Below are 13,549 nucleotides of genomic sequence, written 5' to 3'. Positions count from 1 at the left end.
ATGCCTCGTGCTCCCAGTGTTGTCAAAGTCAATGTTACCCGAACCCTAACCCTAACCTTAACCCTCTGACCGTTGAAATAAGCGAAAGTTGAAGTAACCGGAATTGAAATAAACGAGACGTGACTGTACATATGTACGCTGGGTCCAAAGTCCATCGCTGCATTCATCGCCCTACGACCGTCTGCCGCTTCTACCTTCAGGTCTGCTTTCCTTTCGCCGTCAAGCGTCGCCATGGACCAGAAGCAATCGATTGCGAAAGCGCCCGCGATGCTCAACATCGAGCAGAAGCAGCGCGTGCTCCAGCGTCTTCGCTCCTATTCCTCGCCGTTCTTCGCAAACGGTGCAACTCTCGCTGACGAACTCGCCTTCGTTTCATGGTACCACCGTAGTCCTCAAAACAGAGCCCTTCATGTCTGCTCCGTCGGGCTAGGCTTTGCATTTGCGTCAACTACGCTGGCACCGCTGCCCATCGCTCGCATGGGCGTCAAGGAGGCTACCGCTACCGCCGTGCGGTCCTCTCGCCCATCTGCACTGGTTTTCGGCATCCCGGCCATCTACACGGCGTACTTTACGAATCTCTTCCCGGAAACGTTGATCCCTGCCACGGCGTACATGGGGGCCGTCGGTCTCGGTGCCGCGGCTATGTACAAGGCCGCTCAACGCGTGCGACCGGTGAACCCTTTTGCATGGGCTGCTGGTGCCGCTACATGCTCGGCTATCGCCTTTGCGGCCCAGGGTCAGGCTCACGTGGTCTTTGAAGGCAAGCAACCCGCCTTACGCATCTTTGAAGCCGCCGTCACTGCGCCTTTTGCCACTGTGTTGTGGCTTTCATCGTACCTGGGATGGTCGGAAGGCAGGGAGATCCTTAACCAGGTTGAGACGCTTTCGCAAGAAACTACGTGGCAGAGGCAGTTTATCCCCGCCCATGATTTGGGACTTGAGCAATCCACCACCGACAACACGCGTGTGTAGCCACGGCGAGAAGAGGAAAATCTGTAAATGCATATATAGCATTCATCGATACATGAGGTTCCGAAGCTACAAGTTGTAATTGAAAGGGCGTACTAGTCTGAGATCTATGGTACTCTACTGTCCGAGATGATGAGGTAAAGGGAGGGGAGTAATATAGAAGTCTACATTTCGGGCGAGACTCAATCTTGCCGCGGAGACGTCAACATAACGGGAGCGTTGACCCCTTCATGCCCGAGGGACGTATCAAGATGAATACGTTTATTGTGATGCGCAATGTTCTCTTTTGTTTTTCCTGATCGGGACAAAGCGACGTGGAAGACGAGCTGACGCAAACTCACTTGGCAAACTGAGGATGGTGTGACCAATTGGCACGGCGTGCTCAGTGGTGGAAACGGCTAGACAAGAGCCCAAGTCTTTTATCTAAGACAACTTTGTCGGACAGTGTTGAGACTTTGGAAGTGCCGTCGACGGAGAATGTTGAGGCCGGGAAAGTAGATCATTCGTCAAGCAAGGTTTCCCAAGCTCATGGCTTGAAGACCATCAGCGTGGATCAGCCGCGAAGGGGGGCGACTGATGCGCCGATGTTCCGTACATCGCTCGAAAAGGCGAAACAGTAGGTGGCCAGCGGTACGAAGATGCCGTTCGCGTATATTTAGAAGCACTAGACTAGGACGCCTGACTGTCATAGTAAATTATACGTCAATATACCCTGCACTTAAGATACCACGACTTCTGTCCTTCTCTTGGATGATCGAGGGGTTTCCCTGGTAGTAACGATGCCATTTTTTGGCTGGAAGAGGAAGCGTGCGAATCCAGGGATTGACTAGAAGTGGGTAACTCGTTGCTAAATGTGAGTAACTCGGGCTAGGGTTAGACTAGTTAGACAGTTGCCGGTAGACCCTGGTTGTAGGAGGCCGGGTAAGGCCGACTCACCGAAGGCAAAGGGGCTAGGTTTGTTAATCAAATGGTTCACTTTGGCTGTAAAAAAGTCTTATTCTGGAGGTGAGTTACCCACATTTAGCACGAGTCACCCACTAGTCACGCCCGCGAATCCAACAGATATGTCGGAGTCGGTCGCTGTCAAAAACCGGGCACGCTGTCAAAACTCTGCTTCCTCGCTTTCGTTATTCCATTTCACCTCCAATGCATCCTGAACTGCATTCTCCGACGGCAACAATGGCCACACAATCAAACAACCCCTTGTGCGGTTGGCGGCCTCTACAGGAAGTATGCCGACGCAACGGCGACGTTATTGCCGCTCTCAAGTCTCCGCCATCCCTTCATACCGAGGCGGTCAACCATACTTCCGACAACCTTCCGACAGGTACACCGACTTCAACGCTGCAAACCACAACTACCTTGCGCTTTTGATCGAGTATTATCAAGCAACGAAGGTGGGCACCATATTCCTGAGAGTGAGCAGCGGCCGCAACCGTACCCGATATGGGTTCCTCGCTCTCTCATATTCATGTACCAGCCACGACAACGACGACGACGACGACACAGTCCGAACGGATCCCTTAAACTGGTTCAGCACGCTCGCACCCAACATCAATTTCACTCATCCTATCCGCGTTCGTCTTCACCAATCCCGCGATCGTAACCAAAGCCTAAACTTAGAAGTTCCGAGCCTGACTCTAGAGGGGATACGCGTTTTTGGGCTGCCCACGGTTGGGCCCAAGCTTGGGCTGCGTACCACGATAGCTTTGCCGGGGTTGGGAGAGGACGGATTGAGCACGATCGCAGCAACCACATTCTTACTTGCGACTCACCGGCACATGGACTCCGCCAGGGCATTGATATACCAGGCGTGTGTGGAAGACTTCTGGATACGATGCGGCTGGCGTGTGGGCATCAACCAGGCTGGGTTGCGGGAGATGTCATTCTCGCGCCTGTTTCTGATGCGAAGGAGGCGGGCTACTCTTGCATTGAAAGCTACACCTATAATGACGCCGTAGAACATTCAATGCAGGCGCTGGTCACGGAGCTCATCAGGATGCGAACCACCATGTAGGAAAAGACTACCGTGAAAAAGACTCGACGGACGCGGACGGAGTATAGCGTAGAATTTGGGGATTTATACCGCACCGCATGTTTTGATAGATCATCCATGCGATCATAGTTTCCGAGATTTGCACGGGATCCCCGCCGGATTCCCTGCACTTTCGATATAATGGCAAATCAAGCTTTCGGCTCATGCAAGAGAGTGCTTTATAAAGGTCGCTATGCGTGAATTTGTCCGCGAGCAACCATCAGAAATCAGAAGTTGACGAAAAGTTTTTGATTTGAAGTACTATAACACATCTCAATCCAAGAGAGCCCGGAACCGCTCGTCCATATCCTTGTGCAGAGTGGCGTACCGTTCCTTAATAACATCCTCGCCATCTGCTGGGTCCTGTTTGTAGAAAGAGAATCATATCAGTTCTTCAAACTCGACCCTCTTCATCCAGCTAACAAAAACTCCGAACATACCTCAAACTTCATCGAGCTAAGCTTGTAAATCATATCACCCATGTTATCCCTAATCTTCGCCCACGTAACGGTGCCCGAAGACGCTTCAACGGTGTGCCGCGCCATATCGTAGAATCCCATCATATTCTTCAGCATGCCGGTGGTCTTGTAGAAGGGGCAGTAGCGGTCGTAAGCGGAGTAACCGTTCTGTTGCAAAAAGTCGTCTTTAAGGATTTTGGCGATTTCGAGAGTGATCTTGTCGGATTCGGCGAGGGCGGACTATTGTATTTCGGAAGGGGAAGAAGGGGATGTGTCAGCAACCAAGGTCCCAAATTCAACATGTCGGAGAACGTCCCCAATAGTTTACCTTTCCAACTAACTGCACGATTTCAGACAAATCCTCCTCAGACTGCAGCACTTCCTTAGCCTTAGTCCTGATGTTGGTGAACTCCGGGTCGAAGCCCTCGTAGTACGCGTCCAAAGCCTTCATGTACTTTGAGTAACTGACGGACCAGTTGACGGAGGGGAAGTGCTTGCGCTGCGCGAGCTTCTTGTCCAAACCCCAGAAGACCTGCACAATACCAAGGGTGGCGAGCGTCACGGGATCCGAGAAGTCTCCTCCGGGAGGTGATACACTGGGGTTTGGAGGAAGGGAGTAAGATTGACAGCTTCGAATGGAAGGCAGCCAGCGCTTGTACTCACGCGCCGACGATGGAAACAGATCCTTGTCGTCTTGGGTTTCCAAGACAAACAACTTTACCGGCACGCTCGTAGAAGGATGCAAGCTTGGCTCCCAAGTAGGCAGGGTAACCAGAATCTGCACAGGCACAAACGCGTCAAACGCCGCCATAATCACCAACCGTTGTAACATCTGCACATACCAGCAGGCATTTCAGCCAAACGGCCCGAAATCTCACGCAATGCCTCAGCCCAACGAGAGGTCGAGTCAGCCATCATGGCCACGTTCTTGCCCTGATCACGGAAGTACTCGGAGAGAGTGATACCCGTGTAGATAGAGGCTTCACGGGCGGCAACAGGCATGTTGGAGGTGTTGGCCACCAGGGCTGTACGCTTCATGATGGGCTCCTTGCGCCCGTCGATTTCGATGGAGAGCTATGGAGGAGGTAGTGTAAGTCCTTCACTCCGAAGACGGCTTTCCGATGCAGAATGCGCGAAGATCCTTTCAACCCTACCTCTGGGAAGTCCATGAGTACTTCCGCCATCTCGTTTCCACGCTCTCCGCACCCGACGTAAATGATCACGTCGGAGTTGGAGTATTTCGACAACGCTTGAGAGATGACGGTCTTGCCGCATCCGAAAGCTCCGGGGATAGCGGTAGTTCCGCCTTGTACACATCTGCCGTAACGTTATTAGATCGAGTGGCCCATTTCTGCACGTTACCGGACGCTCTTTCAAACTTACGGGAAAAGCGCATCGAGCACACGCTGACCGGTGAGCAGAGGGTAGTCGGCCGCCAGCTTGTCCGTGACTGGACGGGGGCTACGGACGGGCCATGTCTGCAACATGGTGTATTTCGTCTTCTCTCCGTTGAACTCCACTTCCAAAACCGTGTCCTATTCAGGATGATGGACATGAGCTTCACAATCTGTTGATGGTCGGTTTGTACGTGTCTGTGCTTACCGTAAGGTTATATTGTCCCTTTGGCGCGATGTATGTGATGGTACCCGCAGCTTTTGGCGGAAGCATAATGCCGTGGTTTGTGATGAAACTGTTCTCGTAAACCTTTCCGTAAATGTCGCCTCCCGTGATATGATCTCCGACCTACATATCGGAGAAACAGTCAGCCTCTACGTTGGGTCACTGCGTGGAAATCTGGATGTACCTTGTAGTTAACAGGCTCGAAGTCCCAGCTGAGCTTCTTGTCAAGCGCAGGTGTATTTATACCACGCGGAATGTAGATACTTTGAGACACCTCCTGAATGGCTTGCAAAGGCCGTTGGATTCCGTCAAAGATGTTGGAGCAGATACCGGGACCCAATTCGACGGATAGAGGCTTCCCGGTCTTCAAGACAGGGTCTCCGACCGTAACTCCCGCTGTTTGGAAGGAACGAGCGGTAAGACAAAGATGTTTCACTGGGTCTGCAGACGCTCCACCGCGAAAATTGACATATCGAGGGCATGTCGACAGCTGATTGGCACTGCTATCCAATGACTCCACTTACAAGTGTCCTCGTAAACTTGCAACGTCGCCTTGTCACCATCGATACGGATGACCTCTCCAACAAGCTCATAGTGTCCTACACGAACCTACGCAACACATGCCCAAATGCAGCCCTGTCAGTAATTTTCCCCGCCTATACCAAAGCCTATCGATACGAGCGAGCCTGGTAACTTACCAGCTCGTACATAGCACAGCCAATCATCTGCTCAGCGACCACGACTGTCGAGATCAACAAATATGTCGAGAGGGATCGAAAGGAAAAATGAGAAGACGCGCAAGATGTGCGGATCGCCGATTAGTAAAGCCTTCTTCAGTCCCACGCCATCGGTTTCCCGCCATGCTCCCTCCGGACCACATTCCCAGAATCAAGGCATGTCCCGGCGTAAATGACTAGTTTCCTCATGTCGCACCTGGTCCAGAGACAGAGTAAACGTAACCAAAAGCCCCCTCATCCTCCTCATCGCGAATCTTGACCAATTTGCTGGCGTTTTCTAACGCACCCGCCTGGATGGACGCAAAAACAACACATAGTCAGCTTGCAGTATTTCGTTTTTCCGAGCAGGATAATCAGCATCTTCAACGCCATTGCAGCGCTTGGCTGCGAGAGTGGGGTAGCCGGGTGGGATGGCATTCGCTCCTAGTACGCGCGGCTGTTCATCCACTCTGCCCTACATAGTGTCGGCAACACACATACCATTCTTTCAGAATTTCAGCTGTACGGGTGGAGGAAAAGGGCGAATGCTGTGTCTGTGCTTGGGCTACGGCTGTATATGTAGAGATAAGACAGCTGCGATGTTGTGGAAGTGTTTGCCAAACGTTGCAAGTTTCCCACGCTCGTTTAAGAGTTGCTTTCCACCTTGCCTCAGGGTTGATGATGGTGACGCACTCAGTAGACTCAGTGTCCTGGGTCAAAATAGACGCGCTGCTGCGCCACATCAACGCCCTCAAGATTGACAACGACACTGACTATGATATGAAGGGCTCAACTTATCACGCGTGCATCTATACTGCTAACTGACTGCTAACTCTCATCATGTGCGGGATCTATATCTAGCGTATCGTCATCTTCCTACGCTGCCGCCAGGCACCAGTTGCCTTGTCGCCATCCGAGCCAGGGTCTCCGTCAAAGGCGAATCCCGATACGACGCTGCCGCGGGAGTGGCACGTTCTGCGCACGTTCTGCTCGCAGGGCTACTTCCGCACTTTCATCCCCTCGGGACTCCGTCCATGTCTCTTATCGCACCTGGCTTCGATCCCTTGCTGCCATAGAAGAACGAGTCATTCGTGGGCAACTCAGATGCGTTCTGTACTGTACTCGTTCCTCTGTCACGCGTACTTCCAAGCGCTGCTTCTTTTGGGCTCGCATTCCTCTGCTACCCGGTGTACCTCTTTTGCGCCTGGGCACGTCTTCCTCCTCTCTGCGTAGCTACTCGCACTTGATCGGCATGATGCTGCTCCCCTTCCCCGACTCTGAGTCGCTGCTGCTCGGTCGATGTCTCTGCCTCCGCTCTGCCAATCTCCGCTAGTCGTTGTCACTCTTGCTCGGCGACGCGCCCCTCGGTCACTTTCTCTTCTCTCATACCACCGGTTTCTGCTGACGGTCTCGCTCGATGGGTCGCGCCAAACGCGAGCGCACCCACTCCTCCTGTTTCTCCGCCCTACGAATTTCCACCGGCCACTCTGCTCTTCCGCTGGCCGCCGTTTCACCGAACTTCTCCATGTCAAGCAGGGACATGCCCTGGCTGATTCTATATTCATTGAACAACACATTGACATATAGTACATACGATCAACCTGACGGCGGGATGGTTCGTCCGTGTCGGCCGTTTCTTCGCTTTTCGAAAGGGTTCTGCCACTATTGATCTTTCTTGTTCTCCTCCTCCACGTTTCGCGACGGCCGCTCAACTCGCAACGATGCTTGTATTGTTCAAAGTCTTTCTCGTCGTAACGTTGTTCCAGGCCAAATATCTAGCTGCAATGGTCCCGACGGACGGCCAAAGAGCCCTCCCCCAACGCGCCTCTTTGCGCTTTGTGTTCGACGTGGAGCCGTCTGATATTCTTCTCATGCAGTCTTATCTCGGTCGGTCTGATGGTGATCCACAGTAGCTTTGAATTTGCTGAGGGCGCAATTCAACCCTGGTACATCTGCTGAAGTAGGGCTCGCGGAGGGGATGTAGTGTAGCGATCTGTTCCGTCACAGCTGCTCCTTCGTGATGTCCGTTTGAGTGAGGGGCGCGATCGCCGCGGTATGTTCAATCTCGCTTTTACTATTCGTCACTCGAGGCCAGTTCCGCAGTTTTGACCTCGACGGCCTTCTCTTCGCTAAGGTCCGATCGAGGTGTTGGAGAAGACGTAGTCCTCCGACAGAGCTCGAACTGGAAAGAGCCAATCCTTAACCTCTTCAGCCTGCCGTCTCGTTAACTTCTTCGAATTCCACCCTTATCGTGATATACTTCTTCCTGGATCCTGCTTACTCACTCCTTCGATATCTGCTTCGTGCAACGCCTGCACAAATGATGGATCAGCGTCGGACTCGCGCAAAAAGGACCGTGCAGATGTTCCGGAGTGGTTTGAGCCACTATGTCGCCCTTCTCATGCACTGTTGTGAAAAAGAGAGTGATAAAACTGGTACGTCGCGCAATATGGTTTTTCTATGCGTCGTCTTCTTTTTCGGCACAGCCCATAATATTCCCGATAACCAGCCAAGAGCCGCGCCTGCGAGCGATGTAATGGTTAGTGCTGGTTGTTCTGTGTATGGAAAGCGCTGGGTTTGCTGATATCGCCGTCGTTGACTGAAACGTCGAGTAAGGTGATGTCGATGGACGAACTACTACGACCCTTAAAGTGCGATAGCATGCGCCTGCGCGCCCGCGGCTGGCCGATAGCGAAATACCTGATCGTGGCAGATGCATGGTTGTGTATTTGCAGAGTTGTAGTACTGAAGAGGTTGCCGAGCTGTACGACGACGGGCGATGCTGACCGTGACGACGACCGGACACAGACGACCCGTTTCCACCGCCGAACGAGGCCAAACAAAGATAAGCGTTGTCTCCTCGGGTGCTTTCGGAAGAAGTCCTTGCTTCCCAACTCTTCGTCCTTGTCTGCTTGCGGCTATGAACATCTGTATGTTCCGTGGCTGTCCCGAAGGCAGCTCTCGTCGCCTCTCGAGATGGGAAGATTTGGAGAGCGGAGGGCGTGAAGGACGCGCAAAGGGCATTCAAACACGTGACGGACGCTGTCTAACGTTTGTCCCTAACGGTTTCAATTCAACGGGCAGCTTGGAGACGGCAAACCCCATCGTCATCGTTCCCCCTTCCTCCACCTGCCCCTTCCCAACAGCAACGAACGCAACAAATCCTTCCCCTCCTCCTCCACATATCCACAGTCAAATTCACTATGGGCAACTCACAATCCGCTCCCGCCGCCGGCGTCGACAGCAGGAAAGACCTCCGCATGGTTATCATGGGCCCGCCAGGCGCTGGCAAGGGAACCCAGGCTCCCACCATCAAGGAACGATTCTGTGTCTGCCACTTGGCTACTGGTGACATGCTGAGGGCCGCTGTTCGTGCTGGATCTGAGGTATGGTTCGAACGTGATTTGGTGTAACTTGGTGGGATGGGACTGGGGGCGAGTGCGAGCGCAGCGAGAAGCGATTCCGGGCGATTCCGGGCGTTTCCGGGGCAAGCGAAGCTGAAATCGAGGGAGTTCGTTTGGAGCGAAGGACTAGGACTCTGAGCCGAAAGGGGTCTGGGAAGGCGGAGCGAAGAACTCGGCGCGGGGAATGCCCGTTATTGCGCATTGGACGTCGGAATGCTGCTCAATCCCCGCTTCGCCGTTCTTCGCGAACGACAGCGAGCGGGATATCGTCTCCCACGGTATCTGATCCAGACGTGCCATCACTCACTTCTACCACTATCTGTAGATCGGCAAAGAGGCAAAGAAGGTCATGGACGCGGGAGGTCTTGTCAGCGACGAGATTATGGTCAACCTGATTCGGGAGAACCTGGACACCAACCCCGAGTGCAAAAAGGGATTCATTCTGGATGGATTCCCCAGGACAGTTGTGCAGGCTGAGAAGCTCGACCAGATGTTGGACGAGAGGAAAAAGCCTCTTCAGACCGCCGTTGAATTGATGATTGACGACCAACTGCTGGTTGACCGGATCACTGGTCGTTTGATCCACCCCGCAAGGTAAGAGATCGATGAGCGGTGGCACATTGCTGTCAGAGGAGGTCTCCATCTTCGGTGCGTGATTTACTCATGACAACTCCTCTCCATCCCCATAGTGGCCGATCATACCACAAAATCTTCAACCCGCCCAAGATTGCCAACAAGGACGACGTGACAGGCGAGCCCCTCATCCAACGTTCCGACGACAATGCTGAAACCCTCGTCAAGCGTCTCGACCAATACCACAAGCAAACGCAACCCGTCGCGGACTACTACAAGCGCAAGGGCATCTGGACCGGAATCGACGCGTCGCAAAGCCCTGCTGCCGTCTGGGCAAATCTGTCGGCTGTTTTCGCTAGGTTGGATTAGATGCTAGCTGAAGAGGGAAATGCTAGATGAGGCGTAAGATTACGTTGGGTTGACCGCCGCTGCCGAAACGTAGGGTGGAAGCAACGCCAAACTGGAGGTTGATCTGTATCCCACTGCTAAGACAGAAAATGAGAAAACTATTTGTTGGGAAGAACTGGCTACCAATGCACTCATGCGACCATTGGGACTGTCTGACGAACCCGTAGAAGACCGCTGACTGTCATAGGTTGTCCGCTGTTCTGATGCCTTGAATCGACTTGGAAGGCGAATCGTGAAGGCAAAATCCATTCGGCAGATAGATAATGGTAAAGCAACAGTTACAACACGATTGGTCCGCCCCGCTTTGCGATCGCACCGTGGTTCCCATAGCGGGCCGCCGCGCAGGCACAGGACGCCTCGCTGGGGAGACGACGCAATTGTGCGGATGCCTCAAAGAAACCATAAGCCGCTCCTCAGCAGCACACACTTTGTGAAGGAGGCCGTAACAGGTCCGTCTTGGTATACGTAGTTGTTTTTGTTCCTCTCCGCATTTGACTGACCTTCCCCACGCACGCAGCAGCAGCGGATCGACGTTCAGAACACCAATTTCCCACCACCTAGTTCCCACGCCCCGCCTCATAACAATGGACGAAGACGAGCTCCATAACAGCCCCATCCAATACGTCCCGCCTTCCCCGCCGGCAGTCGATCACTCAGTCTCGCCACTGGCTGCCGCTGCGACCCACGCCTATGACTCGTCCTATGCCATTGATAGTGGGATCGCTACTCCCGCTGACGTGAGCACTTACCACGAACAGCAGAAAGTGGAGCATGAACGGGTGGAGGGTGGAGCGGCTCAACAGTTGTTGGATGATAAGGAGGCGTTGAACGTCGCTGCACCTGGGTATGTAGATCTATGGTGCCCATACCGTGGGAATGATATCGTGGGAAAAAAGTGGTTACGCTTTCTTCTAACATTCCAATGTCAACAGAAACGTTGCTGCAGCAGCCCCGATCTCACGAGCAGAAACTCTCTCCCAATTCGAAGTTCAGAAACGAGAGGAAGCCCGACGTCGCCAACAGGAAGCCGAGGAAACGAAGAAGCGCCAAGAAGCCGAGATGTTCGAAAAAGCCCGTGTCCTCCGCATGAAACTCGAAGCCGAGGAAAAATCCCGCAAAGAGGCCGACGAGCTGGCTCGTAAACAGGAGGAAGCCACCCGATTGGAGCTGTTGGCGAAGCAGAAGGCGACGATGGAGCAGTTTGAGAGGCAGAAAGTTGAGACTGCGAAGCGGGCTGAGGAGGAGAGGATTGCGGAGTTGAAGAGGGCGGAGGCCGAGGCGTTTGCGAAGTTGGAACTTGCGAAGCAGAAGAAGAATGAGGAGGAGAGGTTGAAGAGGGAGGATGCGCTTCGTAGGCAGAAGGAGGAGGAGGCTGCTAGGGATGAGAAGTTGCGGAAGCAGAAGGACGCTATGGCGAAGTTCGAGGAACAGCAGATGCTAAAGGTATGTCTCCGGTTTGTGTGACACTCTGAGATGGCGAGAACATCCTTCTTATATGGACCATTTCCTCAGCAAATGAGCGAACCGGCGCGTGAAGCCTACCTGGCCAATCAGCGGGCCATTGAGGAAGCCGCAAGGAAGAAGGCCGAGGAGGAAGAAGCCGCCAGGAAAAAGATCGAAGAAGAGGAGGAAGCCGCTCGACGCAAGATTCAGGAGGCAGAGGAAGCTCGTCTGCGTGCTATCCAACAGGAAAAGGAGGCCGCCGAGCGTGCACTCGCCGAAAAAGAGCTGGCGCAAAAGAAGGCCGTAGCGGAGGCAGAGGCTGAGCAGCGCAGAAGAGAAACTGCTGCCATTGAGACGAGGAACAAAGCCCTACCCGTCGCACCCGCACCAGATGCAAGCAACCTCACAACCAAACGGAGCTTCGCGAAAGAAGCCACGCGCGCCCCCACCCTCCCTGCTCCCGCGGTCACACCCTCCGCCGCCCCACAAAGCCTGGAAGAAGAGATGGAGCTCGCCGTTCAAAAAGCCCTCGAACGCCGAAAGACCTTCTCCCAGCTCGCCACGCTCGACTCCGACGCCCTCCGCAACGATCTGCTCACCCTTATGGCCTCCGAAGAAGCAAAGTCCCGCGCCGACCACGCCGCGCGTTCACGATCCATCGATGAAGCGCGCTCGGCGGGTGCCGCTGCCGGTCAGACCATCGCCCTGTCCTTCGCGCCGACTCTGAACAACAGGGACCCCCTGAACCGCACTCGAAGTGGGTTCGGACAGCCTGTGAATGGAAAGCCCGCCAACGGACGCATGTCTATGTCGGTGGATCGGCCGCCGATGCAGAGCATGGGAATGTCGGACAACGGCGGAAAGAGGTCGAAGAAGGATGAGGCTGGCTGTTGCAAGGGGTGCTCCATCATGTGAGGTCCGCTACTTGACGGTCGTCCTCTTGACAACGAGAACATTCCCATTCACTCTCTCAAACCGCCAAAACGATGCCGGCCACCGTTTTCCTGACCAATGCATGCAATGCCAGCATCCCCTGCACCACAACACACCAAGTTACTGTTCAAACTATCTCAACACCTCAGCACCCCCGGCCGGTTATTTTGACACTGCCTCGGCGCCTTCCCACATAAATCTCATTAACAGTCGTCTCTCAAATTGACTGGTACATACGGCGTAGCAACCATCACTGTACCCCACGCCTCCGCATGTTCCCCATAGTCACATATACACATCCTCGAGCCCCCCCTATTGCTTAGACTTGTCGAATTTTTAGATTTTCTTTGTTACCCCCTTATAGTACGTATGTACACTTAGTAGTAGTAGTTTGTATTCCCCGATGGAGGATAACCCCCCTGTTTTTGCTTCCGCTTGTTGTTATGGATTATACTTCTATTGGATTTCCAGGACGACCAGTGGTTGTCGCGGTTTAGAATTTTTCTGGTAACATGGCATAACGGTACAGTGAGATTGGCTACGGTCACCTCGCAAAAAGCTGTGCCCCGGAATTGAATCAGCGACTGCCACAAAGCCAAATTCAAGTGAGTGACCGACATTGATTTCAATGAGGGGCACAGCTTTTTGCGAGGTGACTCGGTTTACGTTCTCGTCTTTCCCACCTCTTCAACGTTCAGTGGTACAGTATGTTTGGAGGAGATACTGAGTGTATTGGGCGGTGCGATGTTCAATGGCGAAGCCGCGCCGCGCAGATACCGAAGCGTGTAGTCGATGTACAGTCGGTGGACAAAAAGCTGTGTGCACCCCATATGGATTTCAATGACCGTTTCACAAAGCGCACCGCGCGTTTTGGAGCCGCAAGCTTGAGTATTGAAGCCAGCGACGAAGCCGTGATGGCGAAATGCACGCCAACATCTTCACCACCTCAGCTATGGGGAAACCTCTCACACCACAAAAAAGGGCAGCCAT

At 53.5% G+C, this 13,549-nt stretch overlaps 4 protein-coding genes across 4 annotated transcripts; 3 read left to right on the top strand and 1 right to left on the bottom strand.

Moving 5' to 3' along the window:
- Positions 1-23: 23 nt before the first annotated feature.
- On the top strand, positions 24-3,466 carry EV422DRAFT_581211 (uncharacterized protein). Its single transcript, XM_053073365.1, has 6 exons — positions 24-966; positions 1,356-1,585; positions 1,841-1,923; positions 1,962-1,974; positions 2,297-2,851; positions 2,931-3,466. Exons 1-6 carry the CDS (start codon positions 232-234, stop codon positions 3,031-3,033), a joined length of 1,719 nt encoding a protein of 572 aa, XP_052921636.1. The 5' UTR covers positions 24-231; the 3' UTR covers positions 3,034-3,466.
- On the bottom strand, positions 3,104-5,951 carry EV422DRAFT_274201 (ATP synthase alpha/beta family, nucleotide-binding domain-containing protein). Its single transcript, XM_053065898.1, has 11 exons — positions 5,781-5,951; positions 5,607-5,691; positions 5,267-5,478; positions 5,065-5,205; positions 4,846-4,997; positions 4,617-4,779; positions 4,305-4,536; positions 4,126-4,240; positions 3,791-4,058; positions 3,445-3,702; positions 3,104-3,367 (listed from the first exon to the last, which is right to left on the bottom strand). Exons 1-11 carry the CDS (start codon positions 5,805-5,807, stop codon positions 3,278-3,280), a joined length of 1,743 nt encoding a protein of 580 aa, XP_052921635.1. The 5' UTR covers positions 5,808-5,951; the 3' UTR covers positions 3,104-3,277.
- Positions 5,952-8,837: 2,886 nt separating this feature from the next.
- Positions 8,838-10,547, top strand: EV422DRAFT_544428 (adenylate kinase-domain-containing protein). The gene is made up of 3 exons (XM_053071388.1): positions 8,838-9,184; positions 9,528-9,796; positions 9,892-10,547. Exons 1-3 carry the CDS (start codon positions 9,002-9,004, stop codon positions 10,142-10,144), a joined length of 705 nt encoding a protein of 234 aa, XP_052921634.1. The 5' UTR covers positions 8,838-9,001; the 3' UTR covers positions 10,145-10,547.
- EV422DRAFT_274179 (uncharacterized protein) lies at positions 10,501-12,739 on the top strand. Its single transcript, XM_053065897.1, has 4 exons — positions 10,501-10,632; positions 10,701-11,027; positions 11,116-11,626; positions 11,696-12,739. Exons 2-4 carry the CDS (start codon positions 10,768-10,770, stop codon positions 12,539-12,541), a joined length of 1,617 nt encoding a protein of 538 aa, XP_052921633.1. The 5' UTR covers positions 10,501-10,632; positions 10,701-10,767; the 3' UTR covers positions 12,542-12,739.
- Positions 12,740-13,549: the final 810 nt, after the last annotated feature.

Source organism: Fimicolochytrium jonesii, assembly GCF_025526975.1.
Source record: "Fimicolochytrium jonesii strain JEL569 chromosome Unknown EV422scaffold_34, whole genome shotgun sequence".
In the NCBI taxonomy this organism is placed as follows: Eukaryota; Fungi; Chytridiomycota; class Chytridiomycetes; order Spizellomycetales; family Powellomycetaceae; genus Fimicolochytrium; species Fimicolochytrium jonesii.
Note: the sequence above shows the minus strand (reverse complement) of the source record. Positions and strands in the feature narration are given on the sequence as shown.

Excerpts from the sequence above, each read along its gene's own strand:
- EV422DRAFT_581211 (XM_053073365.1), top strand. The coding sequence starts at position 232 with ATGGACCAGAAGCAATCGATTGCGAAAGCGCCCGCGATGCTCAACATC. Across the intron at positions 1,586-1,840 it reads TCGCTCGAAAAGGCGAAACA|GGTTAGACTAGTTAGACAGT; the intron begins GTAGGTGGCCAG and ends AACTCGGGCTAG. Across the intron at positions 2,852-2,930 it reads CAGGCTGGGTTGCGGGAGAT|AACATTCAATGCAGGCGCTG; the intron begins GTCATTCTCGCG and ends ATGACGCCGTAG.
- EV422DRAFT_274201 (XM_053065898.1), bottom strand. The coding sequence starts at position 5,807 with ATGATTGGCTGTGCTATGTACGAGCTG. Across the intron at positions 5,692-5,780 it reads GCTGTGCTATGTACGAGCTG|GTTCGTGTAGGACACTATGA; the intron begins GTAAGTTACCAG and ends TGTGTTGCGTAG. Across the intron at positions 4,241-4,304 it reads TTTGGCTGAAATGCCTGCTG|ATTCTGGTTACCCTGCCTAC; the intron begins GTATGTGCAGAT and ends GTGCCTGTGCAG.
- EV422DRAFT_544428 (XM_053071388.1), top strand. The coding sequence starts at position 9,002 with ATGGGCAACTCACAATCCGCTCCCGCCGCCGGCGTCGACAGCAGGAAA. Across the intron at positions 9,185-9,527 it reads CTGTTCGTGCTGGATCTGAG|ATCGGCAAAGAGGCAAAGAA; the intron begins GTATGGTTCGAA and ends CACTATCTGTAG. Across the intron at positions 9,797-9,891 it reads CGTTTGATCCACCCCGCAAG|TGGCCGATCATACCACAAAA; the intron begins GTAAGAGATCGA and ends CCATCCCCATAG.
- EV422DRAFT_274179 (XM_053065897.1), top strand. The coding sequence starts at position 10,768 with ATGGACGAAGACGAGCTCCATAACAGCCCCATCCAATACGTCCCGCCT. Across the intron at positions 11,028-11,115 it reads TTGAACGTCGCTGCACCTGG|AAACGTTGCTGCAGCAGCCC; the intron begins GTATGTAGATCT and ends CAATGTCAACAG. Across the intron at positions 11,627-11,695 it reads AGGAACAGCAGATGCTAAAG|CAAATGAGCGAACCGGCGCG; the intron begins GTATGTCTCCGG and ends CCATTTCCTCAG.